Source organism: Magallana gigas, chromosome 1, assembly GCF_963853765.1.
Source record: "Magallana gigas chromosome 1, xbMagGiga1.1, whole genome shotgun sequence".
Classification (NCBI taxonomy): Eukaryota; Metazoa; Mollusca; class Bivalvia; order Ostreida; family Ostreidae; genus Magallana; species Magallana gigas.
The window spans coordinates 70945629-70971976 of NC_088853.1; the positions used below are offsets into that span (position 1 = coordinate 70945629).

Consider the following 26348-nt stretch of genomic DNA (forward strand, 5'->3'; position numbering starts at 1 on the left):
TTCAATATAGATAGTTTTTAAGTATTGCTCAAGAGTTATTCCTCTTTTATTAACAAATGTATGTAGTATAACATTTAAGACAATGCTAATTCTGGTTTACATATTTAGTAAATACGTTTTTATGACTAGTAGAATAAGGTTGTATTGGTGCTTTAAAAAATATAAAATGTCATAAACATTTAGATGTATTTTATTTAAATAAATGCTTTGTTATTTGAATAATCTTATTTATTTTTCTCTGTCCTCTACTTTATCTAGTCACAAAATGATCAATGTATTCTGGCCTTAACTGTGTAGTTGTCATCCACTAAAAATGACACATTAACAAGGTCAGTTTCAATTCATGGAAAATGCAGACATCATCCACATCGTGAACTCTTACTTTGCTAATCATCAAATTGATTTTGTTATATATTAGACAATAATTGTAACACGTTTTGCCTTTAAAAAGTGACGTTTTGAATAGTTTAATACATTCAAACCTTTGGGTTATTCAACTTTTTTTAAGGTATGATCTACCCCCATTGCGTGTTATTTCTTTCAATTGTTTCTGAAAAGGGTTAAATGGTTTAAATATTAAATGCGATAATTAACGCAAATTAGCGTTAATTATTAGAATTTTCCCATAAGTTGATTCAAAGAAACTCCATAGAAATTGTGACTGATAAACTTTCCGCTAGTTTATTTAGAGTTCAAACGTATTTTTGCTTTATTACTAAATACTTTGTAGAAAAGAAAACACCTCAAGTTTATTCTAGTGTTTATTTGATGGTTTGCTAAAAACAGGAAGTTTAAATTCCGCTTAACATTATTTTAAACATCGTTACATTATGACTTGTTATCGTTGAAAAAAAAATATGTTTTTAGAATTAAAGTATAATTTATACTATAATTTAATTTATAACTTGATTTCGTTTACGACAAATTGTATATAAAAACAAATGTGTGAAAAATTTTTGTATATGTACATTTTGTTTAGTTAAAAAAAGTAAATGCGTGTATATTTTTCTTGTAGACAAAGAAACATTGGTTTGATTAGCAATATTCATACACGATAAATGTAAATAGCAAGCGTTCATTTCACAGACGTCAATGTACCTTCAGAAGTTTTCATTTTTCCATGAAGGTAGCTAGCATTGCAGAAAACAGAATGCATAATTCGCATAATCGAGTCATCGTATTTTGTCATAGAGATTTCTGTCCAGATATCCAAATCATTACATTATCTAAATCATACCTAGGCTTTTGTTTATCATTTTTCATATATAACGCTAAATGAAACTGACATTACCGACATTCAACACGATATATATGTTACAGAGAAAGAAAATATATATTTATTTATAGATGGAATGCAATCTTACATTCACTTACGTTTGACGACTACCCCTGTGGTACATGTAGATGTCATTGTAGATTAAATTCGAATAGAGAACGTTTTAATTCAGGCAAAGTTAAATAAAACTTTTTAACATAAGACCACATTAAAGAATGTCGGTTTCCTGATAGATAGTTTGTTTATAATCCATACCTAGCAAATTAACAATGGAATTAAAGCAGTATTCCAAAAGAATGTATATATGTATATATATCATAGGGGTAATATCGTTTTGAAACCGGATCTTTTGTTTTTTTTATTTTGTCTTGTTTCAGATTATTAACATCTCCGGTTTTATTTTCCTGTATGTATGTTCTGTTTAATTGTTCAGGCACGTAGCATCGGGGGGGGGGGGGGGGGGGACACAGTTTTTCTCGCAGCATTTAATTGGCATTTAATACTAAAACAATTGATCTAATGTGGAAGTGGCCCCTCCACGTTTTAGGTAGCATGTAAAAAATTGAAATAAATAAAAGGAAATATGACTGAAATTAAAATTAAAGATATACTACGCTCCCCTACCCCCTCACGGATAAGGTTTTTGAAGATTTTGAGATTTTTTTTTTTTAATGAGTATGTCCCCTTTCAAAAACGATGCTACGTGCTTGTTATTCGCCTGCTGTATAACGCATATGTAGTTATTAAATAAATTATTTGATGCTGCTGCTGTCCGGATACTGTGTGTAACACTACAATTCCTCATTGTATGGTTCTGTCTTCTGGTGGGTAACCAAGCAATCAGAGATAATGTCATCGCAATTAACGCTGGAAGTCAAGTTCTAGGTAATAAAGTATCCAACCCCAAACCTACAAGAAGAATATTAGTGAAAAGTGTGTTTATAAGACCGATGATTCATACGAATGGCAACATGAAAAGTAGAATTAAAATACATTGTTACGTATACTTCATAAATCGACTGTTAGTTGTTCATTATGTTTTTGTAAGGAATACTTTAATGAATCGGCTTAGTACATGTACTATATTCGGGTTTAACATTTTTTTTATTAAAAAAAATATTGCAAAATTGAATATAAATACATCTCGCTTTTTTATTTCATGTGAATTTAAATAAAATATTTGACATTAAATGCAGTGTGTTATGAAGCTATGTCAGTTAAACCATTTTAAAACAGATACAACCTATTTATAGAATATATCCACAGACATCTATCGGACAATGTCCCTGCTTATACATAGCGACCACCTTGGTGCGATATCCCGCCAAAAAGAGCACATTAAAGGAATTCAAACGGTAGAAGTGCTCTTTTTGGTATTTTCACGGAAATTCTTTTATGTACAAAATTTACAGTTTTAGCTGTAAACAGTTTTCATGGGTTCATTATCTATCCGACTTGGCTTTTTTATCTCACTTTCCGTATTTTCCTGTTTCCAAAGAAGAAAAAAACGAAGAAATTTAACTGGTATAATTTTGATTTTATTTTTATTATATGTTTTGTATGAAACGAATTATAAACCCTTTGATAAAGTTTATTTAGAAAACGAAGGATGGACATTGTGTGGATTAAATATTTACATATTTTTAACCAAAATTTAGTTTGATTCTGTCTTATTTTCTTTTCCACCTGATATTCAGATAACAAGTATATCAGTATAATAAAGAGGTTCTTATAAAAAAAACCTCATGCAAATCGTCCACTAACATCGAACTTGTCAGCGATTTTTTTTCTAACAACCCTAGTTCATATGTTTTTTTCCTCCATTAACTAAGGCTATTTACATTGGGTTTTTCCTGAAGTGGGGATATGTACATATAGTTAATCATTAAATGAAGATATATGCCTAACTTATATTCATAACTGATGATATGTTCAAACTGTTTATCTATTTACTAATAGGTGGGATGTGACCTTATCTTACTGACGTTTGACGACAGCCCCTGTGGTACATGTAGATGTCATTGTAGCTCAAATTCGGAAAGTGATCGTTTCAATCCAGTCAAAGATATGTACAACTTTATGACCTGAGACCACGTTAAAGAATTTCAGTTTTCTTAAAGATAGTTTGTTAAAAATTTATATCTACTTAAGCAGTATTCCAAAGTTAAAGAATGTAGATATCATAGGGGTAATATAGTTTTGAAACCGGATCCTTTGTATTTTCGTTTTGTCTCTTTTCAGGTGATTAAAACCTGGTTTTATTAAAGAAATAAGCTGTTGCTGTCCGGATACAGTGTCTAATAACTGGTGGGTAACCAAGCTGTCAGAGATTATGTCATCTCAGTTAGAGCGCTGAAATTTCAAGTTCTAATAAATACGCTTGCCCAACCTCCAACCAACACGGGGTATATTAGTGAATAGGCCTTTTCTTAAGACAGATACTTTACAAGAATGACAACATGAAAAGCAGAATCAAAGCACTTTGTTACATATACTTCATAAAATAAGGAAACAACTGTCAGTTGGTTATTATGGTATTTTAAAGGAATACTTTGATGACTTGGCGTGGTAAACATACTATATTGGGGTTTGACAATATTTTTTTTTGCTTTTTATTTATTAAAATTAAAATGACAAAACCGATTAAAAATTATCCGGGCTTCTTATTTTATGTGAATATTTAATGAATATTATCCACTGCGTCATTATGCTCTTTAATATAGAAGAATAATCCTATTTTTTTGCAAACGTCCACAGACATTGACCGGACAAACACTCTGCTTATACATTGTCACCGCCTTGATGCAAACTCCCGCTACAAAGCAACAAATTAAAGGAATAAAACGTTAAAAGTTTTAAATTGTTGGTATTTACACGAAAATACTTTCATGTATAAATCAATTGTTTAAGCTGTGAAAAATTTCAATGGGCTCATTATTTATCCGACTTGGATTACTTATATAACTTTTCCATATTTTCCTAATTCCAAAGAAAATGAACAACAAAGAAAAAACTATTGGTGTAATTTTGTTTTATTATTTTTCTATTTTTTATATAAAACCTATCACAAACCATTTGACATAATTAAAATAGAAAATGATGGATGAACATTGTGTGGATTGAACATTAAAATCTTTGAAACCAAAATTATTCTGATTTTGACTTATTTTCTTTTGCTTCTGATATTCAGATAAACAGTCTTGTAATAAAACAGCAACCGTTGTATTTTACAAATGCTTTCAAAGTATATCATTATTATAAAAAAAAACTGTTAAATAAAAAAAAAAACATTTACCAAAACAGAAAGCAGGATTGGTAATGCGTTTGTTGCATATTTCTAAGTTAACAATAAAGTGATATACGAGAAAGTCGTATCAATGTAAACCACTTTTGACGTCATAAAGATTAATGTTCCTAAGCTTTTATGTTCTAGCCAAGGAGACTGAGCTTGTTTTTTGCTTAAGCGGGCATAAAACTGAACACGTGTAAGGATGAACATTGTCATTTATTTAGTGTATGACGAAAAGATATATACAAAATAGGGGGCATTCAAAACATGTTACATAGTAATAAAACATGTGGTGCTGAATTCAACCATGACCCACTATAATACACACATATGGAAAATAAATATCTACACAAAACACAAAATAGGGGGCCGAAGAACTAGAAATATTATGTAACACATGTACAAAATATACATGACAGACCCCCTATGGAGGTCACATAAGTAAAAACAAATATCCAAATAACTGCATGCCCACAAAAAAGGTGGGTAGAAACCCCAAAAAACTAGGCCAAAAAATTACAAATATAAATAACTATCTAAGGAGGTAGACAGGGTGGACGGTGGGTACACATTTCACTGCACAGCAATTGCGTGGCTTCTTGTTCAAAATAAACAGATCAATAAGAGACACGTGACAAATTGAACACATCTGATTGAACTAGAAGTACAAATTAAGGGTTAAGGTAAACATAGACTTTAGGAGATTACATAAACAAAGTATGGAACAGTGTAAAGTGAGATACAAACAAATAAACACAGCACGTCACATAAAAGTTATTCTTTACAATAATCACTGGTTTATGTTCCTTAGCTTTTATGTTCTAGCCAAGGAGACTGAGCTTGACTAGAAATATTATGTAACACATAAGTCAAAACAAGCATCCAAAAAACTGCCTGCCCACAAAAAAGGTGGGTAGAAACCAAAAAATAGGCCACTAAACCACCCACCCAAAGGCTGCTTGGCAAGAACTATAATAAAACAAAAGCAGCAAATGAAAATAAAAATGTATATACATAAATCCAGATTAAATTCTGAATATAAGAGGTAAAGATGGAGTAGAGATCTGAACAGACAACCGGTATAACAATATATTTGCAGAATAACATTTGTATTAAAGGCCAAACGATGAAGGCAGACTAATTTCATTCTGACATTGATAGTTGGATACCTCTCAATAAATAATACAAATACTCAGAATAAATGGGGGCAAAATAATAAACATTTAGCCATTCACAATAGAACCGAATCAGCCCTACAAACCAAAGCAACAAAGATAGACCATACATCCAAAGAATGTCTACTTTGATTTTCATTGGTAGTTACAAATAACATTAGATAACACAAAATTAAAATTACACAGTACCTGAAAGGACAAAATTAAAGCTGTATTCTGTTCAGAGCAGAACAACGACAAAAAGCATCATACGCTACATGAACGGCAGTCACATATCCGGTAAACCAGCAAGGTCAAACATATATATACAAATAAATATTGCAATAAATTGTAATAGGGGCACATAATTTGGTTGTCAATAACCAGCCAGCGCTATACATTAGACCACCATAAAGATTGTGTTAATGTACATACGGGAAGCATCTTGTGACTTGTGTGGCACTCAATCTTAAATAAAGAGCAATGTGCTGATTGTATTTCGATTAAATCTGTGTAATTGCTCTATGTAACGTAGCTTGTAATGTTTGGTATCCTATAACTATTACATGTTTTGTATGTCTTGCTAAAAGTAGAATAAAAGGAAATATATATTAAGTTAAACGCTAATTTATAACAATTGAGCCTCAAAAAAATTCATTGATATAGATATACATGTACATAAACAATCGGGTTTGTAACCACAGTTGGCTTTTCAAAATAGTGCTTTAAATGATCCCTTACGTAATTACTTAGTTCGGAGAAGGAAAACAAGCAACATTATGCATTCGGAGAATTTTTCCAAAAAAATGTGTACAGTTTTGACAGAGACAGTTTGATTGTAGCTAAAAGAACCCCATTGCATAAATCCGTATTTGATATACGAAAGAGCATCGTTTTAAGAGAGCGGATCTTCAGGTGTTCTTTGATATCCAACACAATACAGTTAAGATGTACTTCTCCCTGAATATGACAGGAATAAAGATCATTCTAATATTGTATGTATATCAGCTTTTTCCTGACTGTTAGAGCATGCACATCTATAAGACATGGAGCGAACAAATAGATTTGAACTGAATTGAATTGAACTACATTGAATTATCAAGTGATCAACAATTACAGGTAAACATTAAAAGGGATAATCACTGTCATAAAGTGACGAGCAATTACTAATTAAGATAAATTATAGTTGTTTTTCTTTATTCCATCGAGAAAAAAAGGATTGACTTTTTGTTATTTCTGAACTTCCGTATGATGTTGAAAGACTTTGCTTCAACGATGAAATTATCTGACACAGATCACTACACTAGTTGTGAAAATGAAACCATTTTTATGCAATATTCCAGAATTGGAAAATATATTATGTTTATTTTATTTATTTTGTTCGCTTACCAACTCAACATGGCTGGTTTCATCAGAAGTTTCTTCCTTCGTTTGCGACCAAATTACTCCCTAGGTTTGTACGCTGAACGAACTGTGTGGTAATGGAGAATCGACAAATAAGTAAACATGTCAAACATTAATCTGAATTCATATATCAGCTTTTTCCTGACTGTTAGAGCATGCACATCTATAAGACATGTAGCGAACAAATAGATTTAAACTGAATTGAATTGAACTATATTGAATTATCAAGTGATGAACCTTTACATGTAAACATTAAAAGGGATAATCCCTGTCATTTATTGACGACCAATTACTAATTCAAGAAAGATTATATTGTTTTTTCTATAGAGGAAAAGAGCACAGTTCTACCTTCTCATTTCTGAACTTTCGAATGATTTTCAAAGACTCTGCTTGAATAATGAAATTATCTTAACCAGATCAATACACTAGTTGTAAAAAAAAAATAGATATGCTATATTCAAGAATTTGAAAATATATTATTTTTTTTTCATTGTTTACTTACCTACACTATATAGCTGGTTTCTACCGATGTTTCTGACTTTGTTTGCGTCCAAATTACTCCCTAGGTCTGTACGGTGAACGGACTGTGTGGCAATGGAGAATCGACATTTAAGTAAACATGTCAAACATTAATCTGAATTCATAGAATTAAAAAAAAAACAGTTGAGACTTGTAAATATTTAATCAGCCAAATCGATTAAGCAACGGAAATAAGTTCTTGTTAAAGGTAAATATATTTTAACATGATGTTTTTATCTTACGTTATATCAACATTTACAGTATAAAAGGTAGATTTCAAGTGTATTTTTAAAAGCGGCACCGCCTTATCTTTGCATCCATGCAACAGCATGCATTTGAATATTTGTTCATTGCTCAAAATACATTGTGACGAATTTACTGTTAATATATGATAATAAATGATATAAAACACAATTACGCTTATTTTTAGCACAAAATATTTCCATAGTTTGATTGAAACAATTAGCAGTATTCCAACACGCGTTTTTTGCTTACCACAAGCGTTAAGTGTTTCTTGTTGTCTGTCGTCAAATGATTTGCAGGTTACGTTCACCCGGAACTATCGAAAGGTGGTGCAAGATGACGAAATCTCTGATAAATAAATGTTGGGTATTAAATATTTGATTTAGTATTTGGCCTGCAAATATTCTTTGAGAAAGCTGTTTAACGAGAAAATAAGTATTTGTGTAAAAATATATTAAGCATTTACTGAATAGTTATGCAATAAAATGAAATTACCAGCAGGTTTGCGGGTGTGATGGATATCCACGTTATAAATACGTTATTATCTCTTCAAAGGTTAGTGATTTCCCTCAGTGAGTTACCTCTTTGAAAACAGGATTTAAAACAAATTTAATTGAACAGAAAGCTGTTGATATTTGTCGAACATAAAACAGCTGCAATACTTTTCTTTACTTTAATATACGTTGCTTTACTTTTTTAAGCTGCTATTTACATAATTAACAATGTCAATTTATACACCACGCTAACTTGTTGAAGAAAAGATATATGATATTGTCATTTCAAATAATTCATAATTAAACATATTATCTAACAAAAATATATAAATATATTTAAAAATCTCAAAATTGATGTATCACGACAGGAAAAAAGATGAATAGGGATAAGATAATATATAATGAGTTATCAAGAACAAATCAAATTAAAATAAAGTTGTAGCAAATTCTTGAAATTAAAACAAAATTGTTCGTATTTAGTCACGATTGCGCACTTTAAATATTATATGAACAAACCTTTTTACGTTGCAATCAGCACAACTAAAATAAGGTATAGTTTTAATAATTAAAGTTGCACTACTTACCAATTGAGCAATTTTTGCTCTTTTATCTTGTTAATACATACCAGTTACACCTCAAGGATACATGTGTCATATTTAAATTATAAAAAACACAATTACATTTTTTTTAACCACAAACGTTTTCCATAGTTCGATTGAAACAATTAGAAGTATTTTTTTGAAAACGCGTTGTTTACCACAAATCTTACCACAAGCGTTAGGTGTTTCTTGTTGTCTGTCGTCGATTTGCATTCATCCGGTACTATGGTGCCAGATGACGAAATCTCTAATAAATAAATGTTGAGTATTAAATATTTGATTCAGTATTTGTTCTGCAACCATTCTTTGAAATAGCTGCTTAACGAGAAAAGAAGTATTTGTATAAAAATAAATTGAGCATTTACTAAATAGTTTTGCAATAAAATTAATTACCAGCGGATTTGCTGGTGTGTTGGATATTCGCGTTATAAGTACATTTTTATCTCTTCAAAGGTTGGTGATTTCCCTCGGTGAGATACCTCTTTGAAAACGTGATTTGAAAAAAAAAGATAATTGAACAGAAAGCTGTTGATATTGTTGAACACACAGAAGCTAAAATACGTTTCTTTACATTAATTTACGTTGCTTTACTTTTTTGAGTTGTTGATTACATAATAAACAATGTCAATATATACACACCACGCTACTTTGTTGAAAAAAAAACATATATGATATTCTTATATAAAATATTCTCTAAATTAACATATTATCTTACAAAAATAAATAAATAAATAAAAAATCTCAAAATTGATGTATCATGACAGGAAAAAGATAAATAGTTATAAAATAATGTAAAGTTATCAAGGACAAATCAAATAAAATTAAGTTGTATATAATTCTTGAAATTAAAGCAAACTTGTTCGTGTGTAGTCACAATTGCGCTCTTTAAATATATAATATGAAAAAACCTTTTTTGGTTGTAGTCAGCACAATTAAAAAGGGTTTTAATAATCAAAGTTGCATTACTTACCAATTGAGCAATTCTTGTTCTTTTATCTGCTCAATACCTACCAGTTATACCTCAAGGATACATTTGTCATATTTAAAAAAAAGCGCGTACAGTGAATTCCCGAATCGATAATTTCATATTAGAAAGGCAGATTGGATTTACACCATTACGATAGAACCAACAATGTGTATGTGGGCTCTCTCTCTCTCTCTCTCTCTCTCTCTCTCTCTCTCTCTCTCATTTTCTCTGCCTCCGTCCCTCTGTATGTTTCTCATGTTTGTTTGTTTTGTTTTGTTTTGTGGACACTAGTTGTTTGTTATTGGTGTAATATTGACCAACAGCACACTCTTTGATATACGTCCAACATTAAATGGACACAAACTGATACACTTTTAAAGATCCGCGACTTTGTTGAAGTGAGATTTAGTATTTGTCATTGTGAATTAGGCAAGAAGACTTTTCTGATGCACCATTAACACAGTTATATGAATGCAAAGTAAAGTTGTGACCTTCATAATGACTTTTATTTCTTGTTGTGTAAAGACTTTGTGAATCTGCTTACAGTGTTTATGTTGAGGTGTATATATTAAGGAGTGTATCAACATATCTGTAATTTGAAACGTTGTTATTACCTACCATATATCAAACTGTAAATGCATAAATCATGATTAGTAATGCTTTAAACATGTTCAAAACATAAAATTAATTAAACCTGTTTCGAGTATTAACAAATCTGTTGGAGATCTATCCTGCATAAATGATTTGAAGTCACTTATAACTGAAAAAAGGTATTTCGTCAAAAAAATATAGCTACTATGGATATGTAATATGAATAAAGTTGTATCATATCAACAACATAGACATATTCCATGCAAGCTAACCTACCAATATCACAATAGTCTCCCATCCAGCCTGGATGACATCCTCTGTCACACAGACCATTCACATTGTTGCAGCCCGTACAGTTGTCGTTACATACACCAGTACAATCTTGTCCGAACAATCCATACGGACAGGCTGTATAACATAAATAGATATAAATAGATTGCAATAGTTTTTTATCACGCAAGACAAAAAAGAAACCTAGTCTATTTGATTGAAATATTCTTGGTTACAAGACAGTAGGATCTAGAACTGTAGTTAAAATCCATTAACCTACTACATCTCCGTTATCATTAAAGTATGAAATTGACAGTTTACTTTTTTTCAGAGTAAATTTCCATCATTGTATTCTTATGCATGTAGAATTTATTCCAAAATAACATTTCATTTCTTGAACAATTTTGCAGAAGTGGTCTCCCATTCCCGAAGATCTAAACATTAAAAAAAAACAAAAAAAAAACAAAAAACTTGCCCCCACCCCACCCTTTATTGTGCGTGTTCAACGTCATCTAGGTGTTGTATGGAGTTTGCCCTGAGGCCGCAGTAACAGACCTGAAGCGGACACAAACTGAACAATGTGAAAGCCGATGAACGTTTCGATTTAACGTACTTCTTAACCGATTTAATCACTCTATCATTTTGGTGCGCGGACAGCAAATGTCAAAGTAAATGACATTGTTTGTCGTTCTAAGACAAAATCAAACAAAATAATAACATGTACAGTACTTTTAAAGTTAAAAGAAGTGTCAACAGATTTTGGTACAAATATATTTCAATCAAACAGTAAAGGAAAACCTTTAAAAATTTATCTGTTTCACGTATTTCTATATATTTTTTATATTTGAAAATTACTTTCTAAGATTAGATTTTTTTTATATCAAAATGTACAATATATGTTAATATTAAACTTGTCAGTAAAGACTACGGTTTGTTTTCCAACAATTAATTTTTTCAACTGCGTTTGCAAATGATAAGGGCACAGTCTGTCCTAGAGGGGAAACGGATATGTGAAATAACGTCTTTTCCTTTGATCGACCTGCATTTACTCTGTAAGAAACGACTGATTTCTTATTGAATTGAATTACAAGTTTCTATCAATATAATGACTGATACTAGCCGTACATTGACTACGTTGACTAATATCCTTTTAATAAAAGTTTAATTCATTTTGCAACACAGTTAATATAATAGCTTCAATATTAAACGAACAAAGAAAGTATTTTTTTTAATGTTTCACATTGATTTTAGGATTGTTTTTGGGCTGCATGAATCACCATCAATTAAACATAAATCGTATACATTATTGTTGCAATTTAAACCAGAGGTATTGTAGGCAATCTCAAAATGATACCGACTGCGAACGGAAAGAAAAAATAAAATATGTCTCCATAAGAAAATAATGGATGTTCTTTTTCTTATTATGACATGAAGTTTCACATTTGACCAATGCTCAAGATCATGACAGATTTACTGGTCACAGACAACAGGTGTGTCAGTTTTTAGCTTCTAATCATTTTTAATAATAAGATATTGCCAATCAAGAAATTAAGCATTTTCTGAACAATGACGTTATACTTGCCCATTGACCCTGGGTAATTTACATGACACGTCCTATGTTATAAGAAATCCAGTGTTTTTTTCCATAAAACAATATAAAGCAGACACAAATATAAACTTCTCTTCCAATGACCTTGACCATGCTAAAATGACATTGGGTCAAGTTATTGGCACACCCTCAGGTCATGAGCAGTATTTGTGTAAAGTAAGAATTTGCAATGTTCTCCTTAAAAAGGAAATGGAATGGACACGAATTTTACAATTTTTCTGTCAGTGACATTGACCATGCCCAAAAAATATAGGGTCAATATCACGACATATCCTCAGGGCATAAACAATATTTGTGTGAAGTAAGAACCTCCAAAAAAATTATTCGCCGGACATAAGTTAACAAAGACAGACGGACAGACGGACGGATGGAAGGACAAACAGACGGATATGGTGATCATTATTAACCCCCGGGCTTTGATTGCGGGGATTAAACATATATGGCGGTGTGCTTAGGAGTAAAGTGTAGTTTGTTTTTCAAAATAAGGCGAAGTGTTTTTCATCATTAAGTTCGAACCATCGTAGCTTTGAAGACGACTTTGCCTAGAAAATCAAAACTGGACTGTCGCTACATTTGTTACTGTAATCAACCATATTAGCTGCGTCGTTCTTATTGTGAAATTACAAAAAAGCCATATTATATACTTTATTACGCATTATACACAATTTTGTTTCGGATTGTGGCAATAAAACAATATAAAAAGATACCATTCCATTAGTAATGCTTACATTTTCATGCAGTTTTCAAAATCTTAACAATAAAATTTAAGTTGGTAAGACATATACTCTTATATATGAATACTATTATTGATAATTAGCTGAATAATGTTTATTTTAACCTTAAATTAGTTTTTGCATTTGTTTATATGTATTCAGACATATGTATGAATGCAAATATGTAGGTTCTTAACTTAATCTTAACCAAAATCTTACACGATGTTTTAGATGATTTACCTTCTTGGCAAACGAATCCCTTGAAGCCTGGTAGGCATCCTTGATCACACACACCAGTGACATCATTACAATCATCACACGTGTCGAGACATTTCGTATCGCAGTTTACTCCAAAAAAACCACGCTGGCAAGCTGACGAAAAATTAAATAATACTCTGATTAGATACAAAAAATGGGAATTGTTAAATCATATACGCTGAATAACCTTAAACGAGTGCTACTTACTTGTTTTACACAAATCCCCTTGAAAACCAGCAATACATCCGGATAGACATGTTCCATTAGTATGAAAGCAGTGGTTTGCCTCATGACAGTACCCACATGTTTCATTGCAGTCAATTCCAAAAAATCCTTTGTCACATTCTATGAATAAATTTTATTTTCTTTGAATTATATTTTAATCTATTAGAAATAAATGGTTTATAAATATGCTTCATGTTATGTTATCCATACACATGTATGTAAAATCTAAGACATTTATACAAAAAGTATTGAAAAATAGGTTAACAAATGGTAAAATGATCTTTTATTTGCCAATAATATGTTTCTTGATATTAGTGATAATTTCATACGATCCGATTTTCGGACTGTCATTCATTGAATCCATACCACCCACTTTAAAACTGATGACGGTCTGCACAGTAAATAATGTGTATGTTCTATTTATACAAAGGCTAAGTTCAATGACTTAACGATATATTTGAAAATAAATTCATTAAAAGAAATATAAACTCACGTATTTTACACAAGTCCCCTTGATAACCAGCATCACATCCAGTAAAACATGTTCCGTTAATATTGAAACACTGGTTGACGTCACGACAGTGTCCGCATGTTTCTCTGCAGTTATCACCAAATGATCCTTTATCACAAGCTGGTGAAAGAGAAAATATTTTATTTAGAAATGCATTATTGTTTAGTCAAATATATTTTTTTTTATTATATTAATTGTATATACAAAATATTAGTATTAAAGTTTAATCATATAGTTTGTAAATTTAATTTCATAATAAAATAGAACGGAAATGGCGACAAAATAATGTAATGATTTAAGAACGTTTTGAACATGTCTGCGCTTTTTCTTTGTGCTTGACCTTTTTTTTTTAATCTGCTTAAAGTCAACAAAGGCTAGTGAGATAAAAAGGACATTGTTTACATTCATACAGTATGCCTTTTTTTTTTACAAGCAACAAATTTCTAAATTACCAGCTTGACACTCTAATCCCTGCCATCCGGGGTTACACCCAGAATTACAAGAACCATTGAATCTGTTACAACCATCACAGGTGTCGTCACATTTGTCAGCACAATCGGGCCCAAAGAATCCGTGTGGACAAGCTGCATTTATAATATGAACTACGAACCATAAATGTATACAGAACCTATTTTTGTCATTCAGTTAACTGAAAATGGCACTATAGCCAGCTTAAAGATGATTAAAGGAGACACCATTACCAATTAGTCGCCCCTAGCTAGTCGACTTTTTCTAAGATCACTTTAAAGGAAAGGTGCATGCACATCACAACACTTTCATATGAAATGTTTATTGATCTAAGTGATATCAAAATCAGATAATTAAATACTTTTGATCGAAAATTAAAAAGTTTAAATTATTTTGTAGTGAGTTTTGGTCTTAAAAAAGTCATCATACATTTTGATTACAGGTGGATATGGTTGGATCTGACGTTCATACCTTGTTGAAAGTTATTACTCACGTGTTTTACACAAGTCCCCGTGATAACCAGCAGCACATCCAGTTAAACATGTCCCATTGATATCAGAACACTTGTCTACGTCACGACAGTGTCCACATGTTTCACTGCAGTTATCTCCAAATGATCCTTTATTGCAAGCTATTGAAAGAAAATTTGATGTTGTACACAAACCAAAGTTTAAACTTTTTTTGCATTAAATAAAACAGTTATTTTTGAAATCAAACACACTTCTGATAAGTAGAGCAAGCTGAAAATATATTAAATAAAATATAATAGAACAAGATTATTATTCGCTGGGGAAATACTGGGACGATTAAATAAATACACACAACATGCATTTGTGCATTGTTAAAAACATGAAAAAAACTATGGGAATTTTTCTCCTTCGGCTACATAAAAAAATCACTGAGATTATAACAGCGTTGAACATGAAGACACATTTACTTCGGCTTTCAAAAATCGGTTTCATTGCACTATCTATTTGTGTTACGCCCTTATTACACACAAAATAAGATGCATGAAGTTACTTAATGTCTTGTTATTTATAATTGCTAAAATACACTCTATATACCCACTTTAGTTACTGTTTTTGCCTATAAAGGATCGATCGTAAGAGAAATCAGCTGATATGATTTGGAATAATCTAAATCTGTAAAAACAGTTTTATTGCCAACAACGTCTCAAGTAAATTAAAATAAACAAAAAATATTGAAATTTTTGTTCATGGATAATCTCTTAGATTATTTAACAGTCTATACCTAATATTTACCCAGTCATTTTTCAATAATGTCTGTACATATTTTTCATTACCTTCTCGACACTCATATCCCTGCCATCCAGGGTAACACCCAGAATCACATGAACCATTGAATCTGTTACATCCATCACATGTGTCGGTACATTCGTGAACACAGTCTGGTCCAAAGAATCCGTATGGACAAGCTAAAGATAATAAATAATGCACAAAAAGCTTAATACATGAATACTGGATGATTGCCAATGGTTCAATAAAAATGTAAGTAATAGTTGGTTGGATTAAGTCAGTATATATTATATATTACAAAACAACCATTACCATTATGACAGTCATATCCCTGCCATCCGGGCTTACAGCCAGAATCACAAGAACCATTGATGTTGTTACAACCATCACAGGTGTCGTTGCATCTCTCACCACAATCAAGTCCAAAGAATCCGTATGGACAAGCTTCATTTAATATGTGAATTGTGTATAATAAAGTATATCAGTTAACTAATTACTGTTAACCTATTATGAAAGCATTATTGCTCGTTTTGGATCATTTTACTTTGCCTAACAACAATCAATTTTGCCAGTAATCACAACATACATAAACAATATGTGTACAATTCTTCATTACCTTCTTGACACTCATATCCCTGCCATCCGGGGTTACACCCAGAATCACATGAACCATTGATTTTGTTACAACCATCACAGGTGTCGTTACATCTGTGAATACAGTCTGGTCCAAAGAATCCGTATGGGCAAGCTAAAGATAATAAATAATGCACCAAAAGCTTAATACATGAATACTAATGCTTGTCAATTCTTCAAGAAAAGGTAACTAATAGTTTGTTGGATTAAGTCAGTATATATTATATATTACAAAACCACCATTACCATTATGACAGTCATATCCCTGCCATCCGGGCTTACAGCCAGAATCACAAGAACCATTGATGTTGTTACAACCATCACAGGTGTCGTTGCATCTCTCACCACAATCCAGTCCAAAGAATCCGTATGGACAAGCTTCATTTAATATGCAAATTGTGTATAATATAGTATATCAATTAACTAATTACTGTTAACCTATTATGAAAGCATTATTGCTCGTTTTGGATCATTTTACTTTGCCTAACAACAGTCAATTTTGCCAGTAATCACTGCATACATACACAATGTGTGTACAAATCTTTCGTTACCTTCTCGACACTCATATCCCTTCCACCCGGGGTTACACCCAGAATCACAAGAACCATTGAACCTGTTACAACCATCACAGGTGTTGTTACATCTGTCAGCACAATCCGTTCCAAAGAATCCGTATGGACAAGCTACATTTAATATATAAATATTGAACCAAAAAAAAACCCCAAAAAAGGAAAAACGTACATAGAATCAGACTCTGACATTCGTTTAACTGAACAGTGCAATATAGGAAGTTAAAAGATAATTGAAGGAGAAACGTAGCCATTAAGCCGCCCCCAGCTTTTGAACTATTTATCTTTTATCTCATTATACATGTATATAAAAAAAAAACATCATTTTATCAGTGGATTGGTGTTGGTTTGATTAAATGTAGATTAAGCAATAATTCTTATATATACAGTGCAAGTAAAGCAACTTGTCATGACAAGTTAAAATATTATTTGCAAAACATTTATAAAAAAGCATAGTAATGTATGCAATATCTTATTTTTTGTCTGTTTCAGTACATGGGTTTTATTGAAAGTTCATATCTGTTTAAACTTACATGTTGTACACAAGTCCCCGTGATAACCAGCAGCACATCCAGTCAAACATGTTCCGTTGATATTGAAACACTTGTCTACGTCACGACAGTGTCCACATGTTTCACTGCAGTTATCACCAAAGGATCCTTTATTACAAGCTGTTTTAAGTAAAGAAAAAAAAATATTGTTATCTTAATAACAAACAAAAATACTTTTTTGTCATCTATTTATTAAATTATATTATATAATAATTTAGGAAAAGCAAAGAAACTGTTTCTAAACTAAAGCTGCTTGAAAACAATAGATTAAGGATTTTGTTTACTCAGAGTTTGAGTTTTAAATTCAGATTGTTATAAAGTTTAATGTCATGAGTAAAATTTGTTCTAAATGCATAACTGTTATCGAAATGTATATTTGTTGACTTAACATTAAATGTTTTACTATATTATGGAATTAGGCTAAAACAAGATTTGACTTTTAGCAGAACGAAGGAAATTCGGACAAAATTTTTCAAATTTTATTTTTCAATGAAATATTTTTTGTATATAAAAAGTTTAGATTTGATTTGTAAGTCAACATAATTTTGCATATGTTTTGTTGGTTATATCTCACTTTTCAATTAAATAAGCAAATACCACACACTACAAAATATTGAAAAATATGCCTAAAAACGATAACAGATACCATATCTCAAAATTGTGATCATTAACTCCATATTACTGTATTGTCAGCAGAATGAAGGTAATATAATTAGTTCAATACAATAAATGTTTTAGTATCATCATTTAAGTTTTTGTTAAATTGAAAAAAATGGGTAGGGATTTGAAAACTGATAGAGAAAATTCAGACTGGAATATTTATAAAGATTGTCAATGAAAACTTAATACTTTGTATTTATTTAGTGCCACTGCCATGGATTTTTTTAATGCACAAAATATACATTTGTTACGGTAATTGATATATGAACATAACATGAACTGTATGAGTCTTGTTTGTTTTTTGGCTAAACCAAAAAAATATTCTTGGTTGATAACAATTTTGTTTTTATTTTAGATTTTGAAAATCGGTTTCGTTGCATTTATTTATCTGTTTCGCACCATCATTACACACAAAGTAAGATGTAGGCAGCGAGTCATTTTCTTTGTTTTATTTATTTTTTTTTAAATTGATAATGTTTAAGTTTTTTATTATCTTAGGAGCTGATAGTGCTGAGTTTGATAGATGAAGACATCAGCTTAATTGATTTGAGATAATCTAAAGACAGTAATAAAAAGTTTTTCTGACGAAATATATAATTTAGACAGTATATTGACAGTATATACAAAAAAAACAAAACACTACTGTTGAAAACTATAATTGTATTTTTTTGGTCAATGAACATTTTTCTTACCTAACAGTCTTAAAAACTGTGCACAGAGTTTGTACATATTTGTAATTACCATTTTGACACTCATATCCCTGCCATCCGGGGTTACACCCAGAATCACAAGAACCATTGAATCTGTTACAACCATCACATGTTTCGTTACATCTGTCAGCACAATCCGGTCCAAAGAATCCGTGTGGACAAGCTGAAAGTAATACATAACGTATGAATCAATACTAGATACATGTATAATAGATGCTTGCCAATTCATCCACTAAAATGTAATTTAAGTTGATTTTGATTTTTTTCTTAAAATAAATTAGTTTTGGACTGACGTGCTTCACATGTTTCCCCATGATAACCAGCTTTGCACCCAGTTGAGCATGACCCGTTAGTGTGGACGCACTGAGTTAAGTCACGGCAGTATCCACATTCTTGTTGACACTCAGCCCCATATAATCCTCGTACACACGCTAATGGAAAATTATATTGCATACTTCAACATTAAAAGTTGATCGATAAAAAGAAACAGTAATTAAATATGCTAGGTCCGATTTTATTTCAAATTCTCAGTATTTCAAGTATGTATATAATGAGGGACATTGCAATAGTTTTCCAAGTGAATTAAGCCAAATTTCAAAAAAAAAAAAACAAACTGCAAATTTTCTGTCTGCTTAACATCTTTAACATAGTATACAATGGTTTAGTTATTTGTTTCTCAGTGTATGGATTTGATTGGAAGTTCATATTAGGTTTAAACGTTATAACTTACATGCTTTACACAACTCTCCCTGATAACCAGCATCACAGCCAGTCAAACATGTTCCGTTGATATTGAAACACTTGTCTATGTCACGACAGTGTCCACATGTTTCACTGCAGTTTTCACCAAATGATCCTTTATCGCAAACTTTTGAGAAAAAAAGGTAAACTTAGTAAGAAACTATACTTAAATTATGTCGTCTTTTAATTGAATTATATAGAACAGAAATATTGAGGAAGCAAACAGCCTATTTCAAAACTAGCGCTGATTGATTACATAAAGATTTATATATAATAGCAAGATTAATTTTGCACTTTCAGATGAAATATTTTGACGATTAACTAAATGTGCAAATATACATTTACTAATTGATAAATAACATAAAATACAGGGATTTATACTCGTTTGGCTAGATCAAAAATAGTATTGAATGATTTATTCTACTTTTAAAAATCGGTTCCTTTGTATTATTTTTCTCTGTTACACCATCATTACACACAAAGTGAGATGCGTGCAACGACTTGATGACTTGTTGTTTTCGTATTTGATAAAATAAAATGAAAATAGTCAAGTTTTAATATTATATTATGGGCAATTTTCTAAATTTGATGGTGGTAGATATCGTCTAAATTGATTCGGCTTAATCAATAAACAATCTATTAACAATAATTAAAAGTTTTAATGCTGAAAAAAGTAACTTAAACAGTAAATAAAAAAGAAACAAAGCACAACTGTGTAAAACTATAATTAAAATCGTTGGTCCATTGATATTTTTAACATCATTTTACTATCGGTACAACAGTCAATTAATCAGTAAAAAGAACAAATGAACACAATGCATATACACATTTCTCATTACCATCTTGACACTCATATCCCTGCCATCCAGGGTTACACCCAGAATCACAGGAACCATTGAATCTGTTACATCCATCACAGGTGTCGTTGCATCTGTCAACACAGTCCGGTCCAAACAATCCATATGGGCAAGCTGAATGTAAAAAATAACATATAGGTTAGATTAAGAACTAGATACATGTATAATAGATAATTGCTAAATCGTCCACTAAAGTGTAAATAAAGTTGATTTTTATTTTTTTCTTAAAATGTATTATATTTCCACTCACGTGCTTCACATTTTTGTCCTTGATAACCAGCTGCACACCAAGTTAAGCATGACCCGTTGGTGTGGAAGCATTGAGTTAAGTCACGGCAGTGTCCACATTCTTGTTGACACTCAGCACCATAATATCCTCGAACACAAGCTATTGGAAATATACAATGTTTACTTACACATTATAAGGTGGTCAATACAATGAAACGGTAATGAAAAAAATGTTTACAAAACAAGAACATAGAACATTTTTCCGGTGATATCTAAAACAAATATAACATATATAATGTTAATATAATAACCAATTAATACCCAAAAAAAAATAAATAATGTACAACAACATCAAAACACTTTTGTTCTGAATGCAACTCAATTAAGTTCAAAGTTATAGTCAGATCGTGTTTGTCAGTACATAATCAAGAACGTTGGATTAAACTAATTTTTATAAACTATATATTTTTAAATCTATTGTTAAAGCTTAATATACATGCGCACATTATCTCTATGGATATTTTATAATCTTAAATACATGTAGCATAAAAATAACTGTATTGTTTCAAATTTCTAATAACTCTAATAATTTTGCTCTTTTTGTTTTGTGCCTGCTTGTTTTATGCAGCATCAGTTTGTTTGATTTAGAGGCATTATATTAGTTTATTCATCTTGCATTACAAATCAATTATACTTTAATGTCAGTTTTTAAAGACAGGTTCTGATACTCAGTCGTAACTTTGCGTATTGGTAACTAAACTATTTAGAGACATGCGCTTGGAATATGAAACTATCGATAAGTATCAATTTTGTAAATATTTATTTAAAATCCGACGAACAGTAAATCATTGCACAGAAAGAGAAGCCACTACACCAATGGTGGCGTTAATATATAAAGCAAAATAATATGAATATACACAATATACACATCCTCGTATATCTTGGTTCATAGAAATGGTGTACGTTTATCTATAAAAGTATGAAGTTTAACATTACAGGTAAAAAAAGGCAACATTAAAGAATTGTAAAACATTGTAAATGAGTTACACTAAGACCATACTGTGGTATCCATGTATAATGCAAATGTTTAAAAGTGTTCAATAGATCATACATTACCTGATTTACACAGGTAACCTTGATACCCAGGTTTGCAGCCCTGACAGATGCCCGTCTCTAAGTGACAGTAACAATTGGTATCTGGACAGGCGTTAGAACAGTAAGCCCCGTAAAAGCCTCCAGGACATCCTATAAAAAGGGTGTAAACAGCATTTAAAACAAATTGTAAGGTTTGCTTATCTATTGTTACATTGTAATACGGTGAATTAAAAAGTATAAATATCATGCCGTTGATTATTATCTCAGGTATATTGAACTATATATTGAAATCACCTTTGACAATTTATGGTGATAAAGTATCGCTACACAAATGTTGACCACTCCTTGATTTTTGAATAAACAAGGGGGTAAAAAAGAAATATACCCCTCCCGATTTCATTATCAGTTCATACTTAGGATTTTATGCAGTCAACATAATAACCCCCCCCCCCCCCCCGTCGTGTCTTTGAAATTTTAATCAAATGAAAGAAAGAATAAAACTTCTTATTGTTTTTTATTCTTTTGATTTTCAATTCTATTGCACTCGACTACCGAACATAGGGGTAACGAGTTAGGAACTAGGATTTCATTCACCGCCGTTTTAGGGCTGTATCTTGTTCTATATAGCTGGTCCGCCGTGACAAACATATTCCATTCCTGCGTTAATTATCAGTTTGTCCATGCTAACGTTTTCCGAGCATAAGGTCTTAGAATGTGGCTCCTTATTTGGCTGCGCATGCTGCACCTGATTACTGGTTTCCTGCGTAACTACTCCTTTTTAAGAATCTTAGGCTCACCTACGAAGAATGACATCAGCGAAGCTGGTCGCTTGCATCGCAAATGCATGCCATGTTGGGTGGTTCTAGTAACCTTAAAATGGGTCAGCATGAACACAGTGCTAATGTATTTGTTCTCCCTGGGTGCTACACTGTCCGTCTCCGTAAGTGGATCAAAGTATAAAACACCTTTGACTATGCTTCTCATAAGATCAAAGTGGCTTTAATATGGTAACATAATACAACTGATGGCCGATGCAACAGTGAAATCCCTATTAGTAGGTAGTCCTTCAGGGCTACGGGTAAACAATAAGCAGTTGGCACGCCTACATAATCACTTTTTGGATCAAAATCACTATACCCAACTGGCAAAAGTATACAAGTGTTTAGGGGTGCCCCAGGATGACCACAAATGTCAGAAAAAAATAATATGAAATATATCCTATCACTCCTCCCCCACTTAAATCTCTCAAAAATCTCAATCCAATAGGGGATGATCGAACAAAGTCATCAAATGTGCTCTCTTAGCATACTGTAGATTCCTTATTAAACGAATGGAATAAATATCCTCGTAAAATAACGTGAAGCACATTTAGCGGATTTTAAAATCTCACTTTTATTTTTCGGACAGATAGGAACTTAATGATTCTATGATAAAAATTCAGCGTTCGCGATTTGATGTTATTGCGGTATGATGCAAAACGGTTAAATCCCAGAATTATACAAATTCCCGTGTAAAATAAGGAATCTTTAGTATCCTAAGCTCTAATGATTTGGCTTAACATTTCCCGTCCTTCTGAATTAAACACTTAACGGGATTTGTCTTCGAACCCCAACGCAAAAGATATTACCTCTTAGTTTCCCTTTGTTTATGTTGATAAGTCAAACACGTGACAAAGGCCCAAAACAACGTTTACAAAACTTATAAGAAATTTAATGATAATAACTAACCAGTGAAGCTGACCCCGAGATGACCCAAAAATGGCGGTCTCGATCTGAATTTGCTTTTATCTTCTTTTAAACTTTTATAACTTACTCTGCAAGGAAATATTTTAGAATATCCCGTAAATCTTCGGCTGCGTTTTACAAAGGTACTTTCGGCAAAATCTTCACTTGTTCAGTTAAATTTAATCATTTTTAAAAACCAAATTTATACATGAAAATGTATTCAAAATCATTTTACCGGTATTTTTACAATTAAATAGCATTACAGTAATTCTTTTTGTAGCTGATGAATATAAGAGCATTTTAAATTCAGTCGTAAGTCGCTAATCTTAGCAACAATACCCATGATAAAATCAGCTGTATGCTGTCATATACAAAACAAAAAAATATTGACAAGTATACGATCATAACCTCTGTTGGGTTAGTTTACGCTTCATAATCCGCGTAAATTGCTCCAATCCAGGTCATACGAGTAAAACTTGAGTAGATAATGAGTTCATTTTTTATAGCTTAACTTTATGTGAATTAAAGATATAAATTAATGGGTGATGCTTTATCAAATACTTTCGTTCCGAACTATTTTTGACGCAGCCCCTCGCTTACACGCATCAGTGACCTAATTTCAGAGGATTTTCTACAATTTTCAACATAACTATATCTACTGCTAAAAATTGATATAAAATGGATTTTGTTAAAGTTTCGTCAAAGTTTTGTCAAAGTTGGATAAAATTTTCTTGCAACGCCACTGTGTAGTATATAAAACTGAAAATCACGCTAGCTATTAAGAAGTTTATCCCGACGACGCAATGAAAACAGAACGCTTTGTTTGTGTGTTTATAATTTCATATACACGAACTTGTCGAAATAATGTTTCTTAAAACTTTTTTTACATTACCAGTAAGAATCCTTATTCAAGTACAAATCAGTAGACTAGTGCTTGTTTTATAAAACATCAACAGCTGTTCCTCGTTTAAGTCATTCAAACTAACGAACGTTCGCAACGTTTAGTATGTCAACAAACTGGATTTGTCAAGTGATCAGTATTTTCATTAAATCGATTGATTAAGCTCTGAGAAAAATTATTTAGAGGTAAAACATTATTTCAAGGTTAATTTCAGTGAAACTTTTGGAACACTCACCATACACCTCCACTTCACAGAGGTCACTCATTACATCATTAGAGTACCCTCTAGGGTAGATAACTCCTGGTCGTCTCTCGTTGTAGTAGATAACGTACTGTCCATGTACAGGACATATGGTGGTGAAGACAGAAGGTATGGTGAGTGCTGTAAAGTTATCGTCCTTGTAACACAGTGTTCCCTGTAGTCTGTCTGTTGTGTTGGAGACGTACACCGAGAATCCAAGGAAGTATTTTGACCACCTACCATAAAAGTCTACAAAAGGAATCTCGATCAAAGATGAACTGATAAAAGAAGCTCTAAAATTAAACAATTTCATTATTGTTCTGAGGATTATTAATTTAACAATAAAGGAGGCAACACGCTCTGTAAAAAATCATAAAAGAGTATAATTGCGTTATTTCGGAGACATACAACGAGACTCCAAGGAAGAAATTTGATGTCCAAGCAAACAAACTACAAAAGGAATCATAATCAAAGATGAACTGATAAAAGAAGCTAGATTAATTAAACAATATCTTTATTGCTGTGGATAGTGGTGATTTTAACTAAAAAAAGGATGCAACGCGCTCTGTAAAAATATCATAAACAATATTACTGAATGGCATTTTTTTGAAGTTGTGTGTAGGTAGTAAATACAAAAAATAGGCAGAGGAATAACCAAAACCTTTGCATGTATTTAGCCCTTGATATGTGCATCGTCAGTACCTACATGTCTTTTCATCGCATTAACATAAATTTCTTTTTGTTAATTTTGTATTTTTATATATGCTACCATTTATTGTAGAAAAAAGATTTAATTATGTTAAGCCCAAATAATTGTTAAACCTTTTAGATTTTGTTTAAACCCATAAAAATTAAAAATTACACAGGGGATTGAAGGTTGTGTTTTGAATAATTATCATATTTCATCCCATATATGCCAAAGCCACTAATATAAGCAGAACGTAAGTAAAATGAACATTTATAGATAAAATATTCATTACATTTATTGGCGAGTGATTGTTACAATCTACAAATAACGTAATTATCTACAAAGGTAAATACCCCTATATAACCACGGAAAAACTGCTTTGGACCCCCCCCCCCCTCCCATGTGCCTGTTGTTGAAATATACCTCTGGTATACTCCTGTAAAGGGTGAGTGCCACGGACGAAAAAGGATATTGATTTCGGCTCGGGTCCTAACTCTAACCTTCCTCCCATAGTAAAGCACAACACACAGGGGATGATCAGAGATAAACCACAAAACCGGCTCTAAAACATGTAGCTGGTTCTTTAAAAAAACCCACTTGTTTTACATAATTTCCTCCCCAGCGCTAAGGAAAGAGTTGTTTTTATGCCTGAGTTGTCGGGATTACACTGGAATTTAAAACATTTACCACAACATGGTGTTAAACGGAATAATATTCACAACTGTTCTTTAAAAAATCATTGTTTTTAACTACTTAGGTCTCTCTTATTTCTTATGAAATTTAATTGTGTTCACTGCAATATAAACATGTAGATTACAATTTACTAGTTGTAAATCAACATCGCCGTCCATATTTTTACAATTTTTAGAATGATTAATAAAAAAATTATTATCAAAAAGTATTT

General features: G+C 31.6%; 1 protein-coding gene and 1 long non-coding RNA gene across 8 annotated transcripts in view; both read right to left on the reverse strand.

The window, feature by feature from the left end:
* Positions 1–4764: 4764 nt before the first annotated feature.
* On the reverse strand, positions 4765–8662 carry LOC136272603 (uncharacterized). The gene is made up of 5 exons (XR_010710569.1): positions 8381–8662; positions 8138–8233; positions 7626–7707; positions 7109–7190; positions 4765–6679 (listed from the first exon to the last, which is right to left on the reverse strand). It is a non-coding gene; the product is annotated as an uncharacterized lncRNA (long non-coding RNA).
* Positions 8663–10201: 1539 nt separating this feature from the next.
* LOC105327130 (multiple epidermal growth factor-like domains protein 6) overlaps positions 10202–26348 on the reverse strand; it is a 148754-nt gene continuing 132607 nt past the window's right edge. For 3 of the 7 annotated variants that reach the window (XM_066074346.1, XM_066074320.1, XM_066074351.1), the window contains 17 exons: positions 20818–20955; positions 20550–20681; positions 19700–19837; positions 19263–19400; positions 19001–19132; positions 17582–17719; positions 17031–17162; positions 16726–16857; positions 16463–16594; positions 16159–16290; positions 15894–16025; positions 15084–15221; positions 14575–14706; positions 14105–14242; positions 13594–13731; positions 13369–13500; positions 10202–10944 (listed from right to left, as the gene is read on the reverse strand). In XM_066074346.1, the coding sequence (XP_065930418.1) occupies positions 10724–10944; positions 13369–13500; positions 13594–13731; positions 14105–14242; positions 14575–14706; positions 15084–15221; positions 15894–16025; positions 16159–16290; positions 16463–16594; positions 16726–16857; positions 17031–17162; positions 17582–17719; positions 19001–19132; positions 19263–19400; positions 19700–19837; positions 20550–20681; positions 20818–20955 (2375 nt within the window). In that variant the 3' untranslated portion in view covers positions 10202–10723. Of the gene's footprint in view, positions 10945–13368; positions 13501–13593; positions 13732–14104; positions 14243–14574; positions 14707–15083; positions 15222–15893; positions 16026–16158; positions 16291–16462; positions 16595–16725; positions 16858–17030; positions 17163–17581; positions 17720–19000; positions 19133–19262; positions 19401–19699; positions 19838–20549; positions 20682–20817; positions 20956–21911; positions 22041–26348 lie in introns of all 7 variants that reach the window. The other 4 variants (XM_066074315.1, XM_066074326.1, XM_066074333.1 and 1 more) reach the window with 4 other exon arrangements.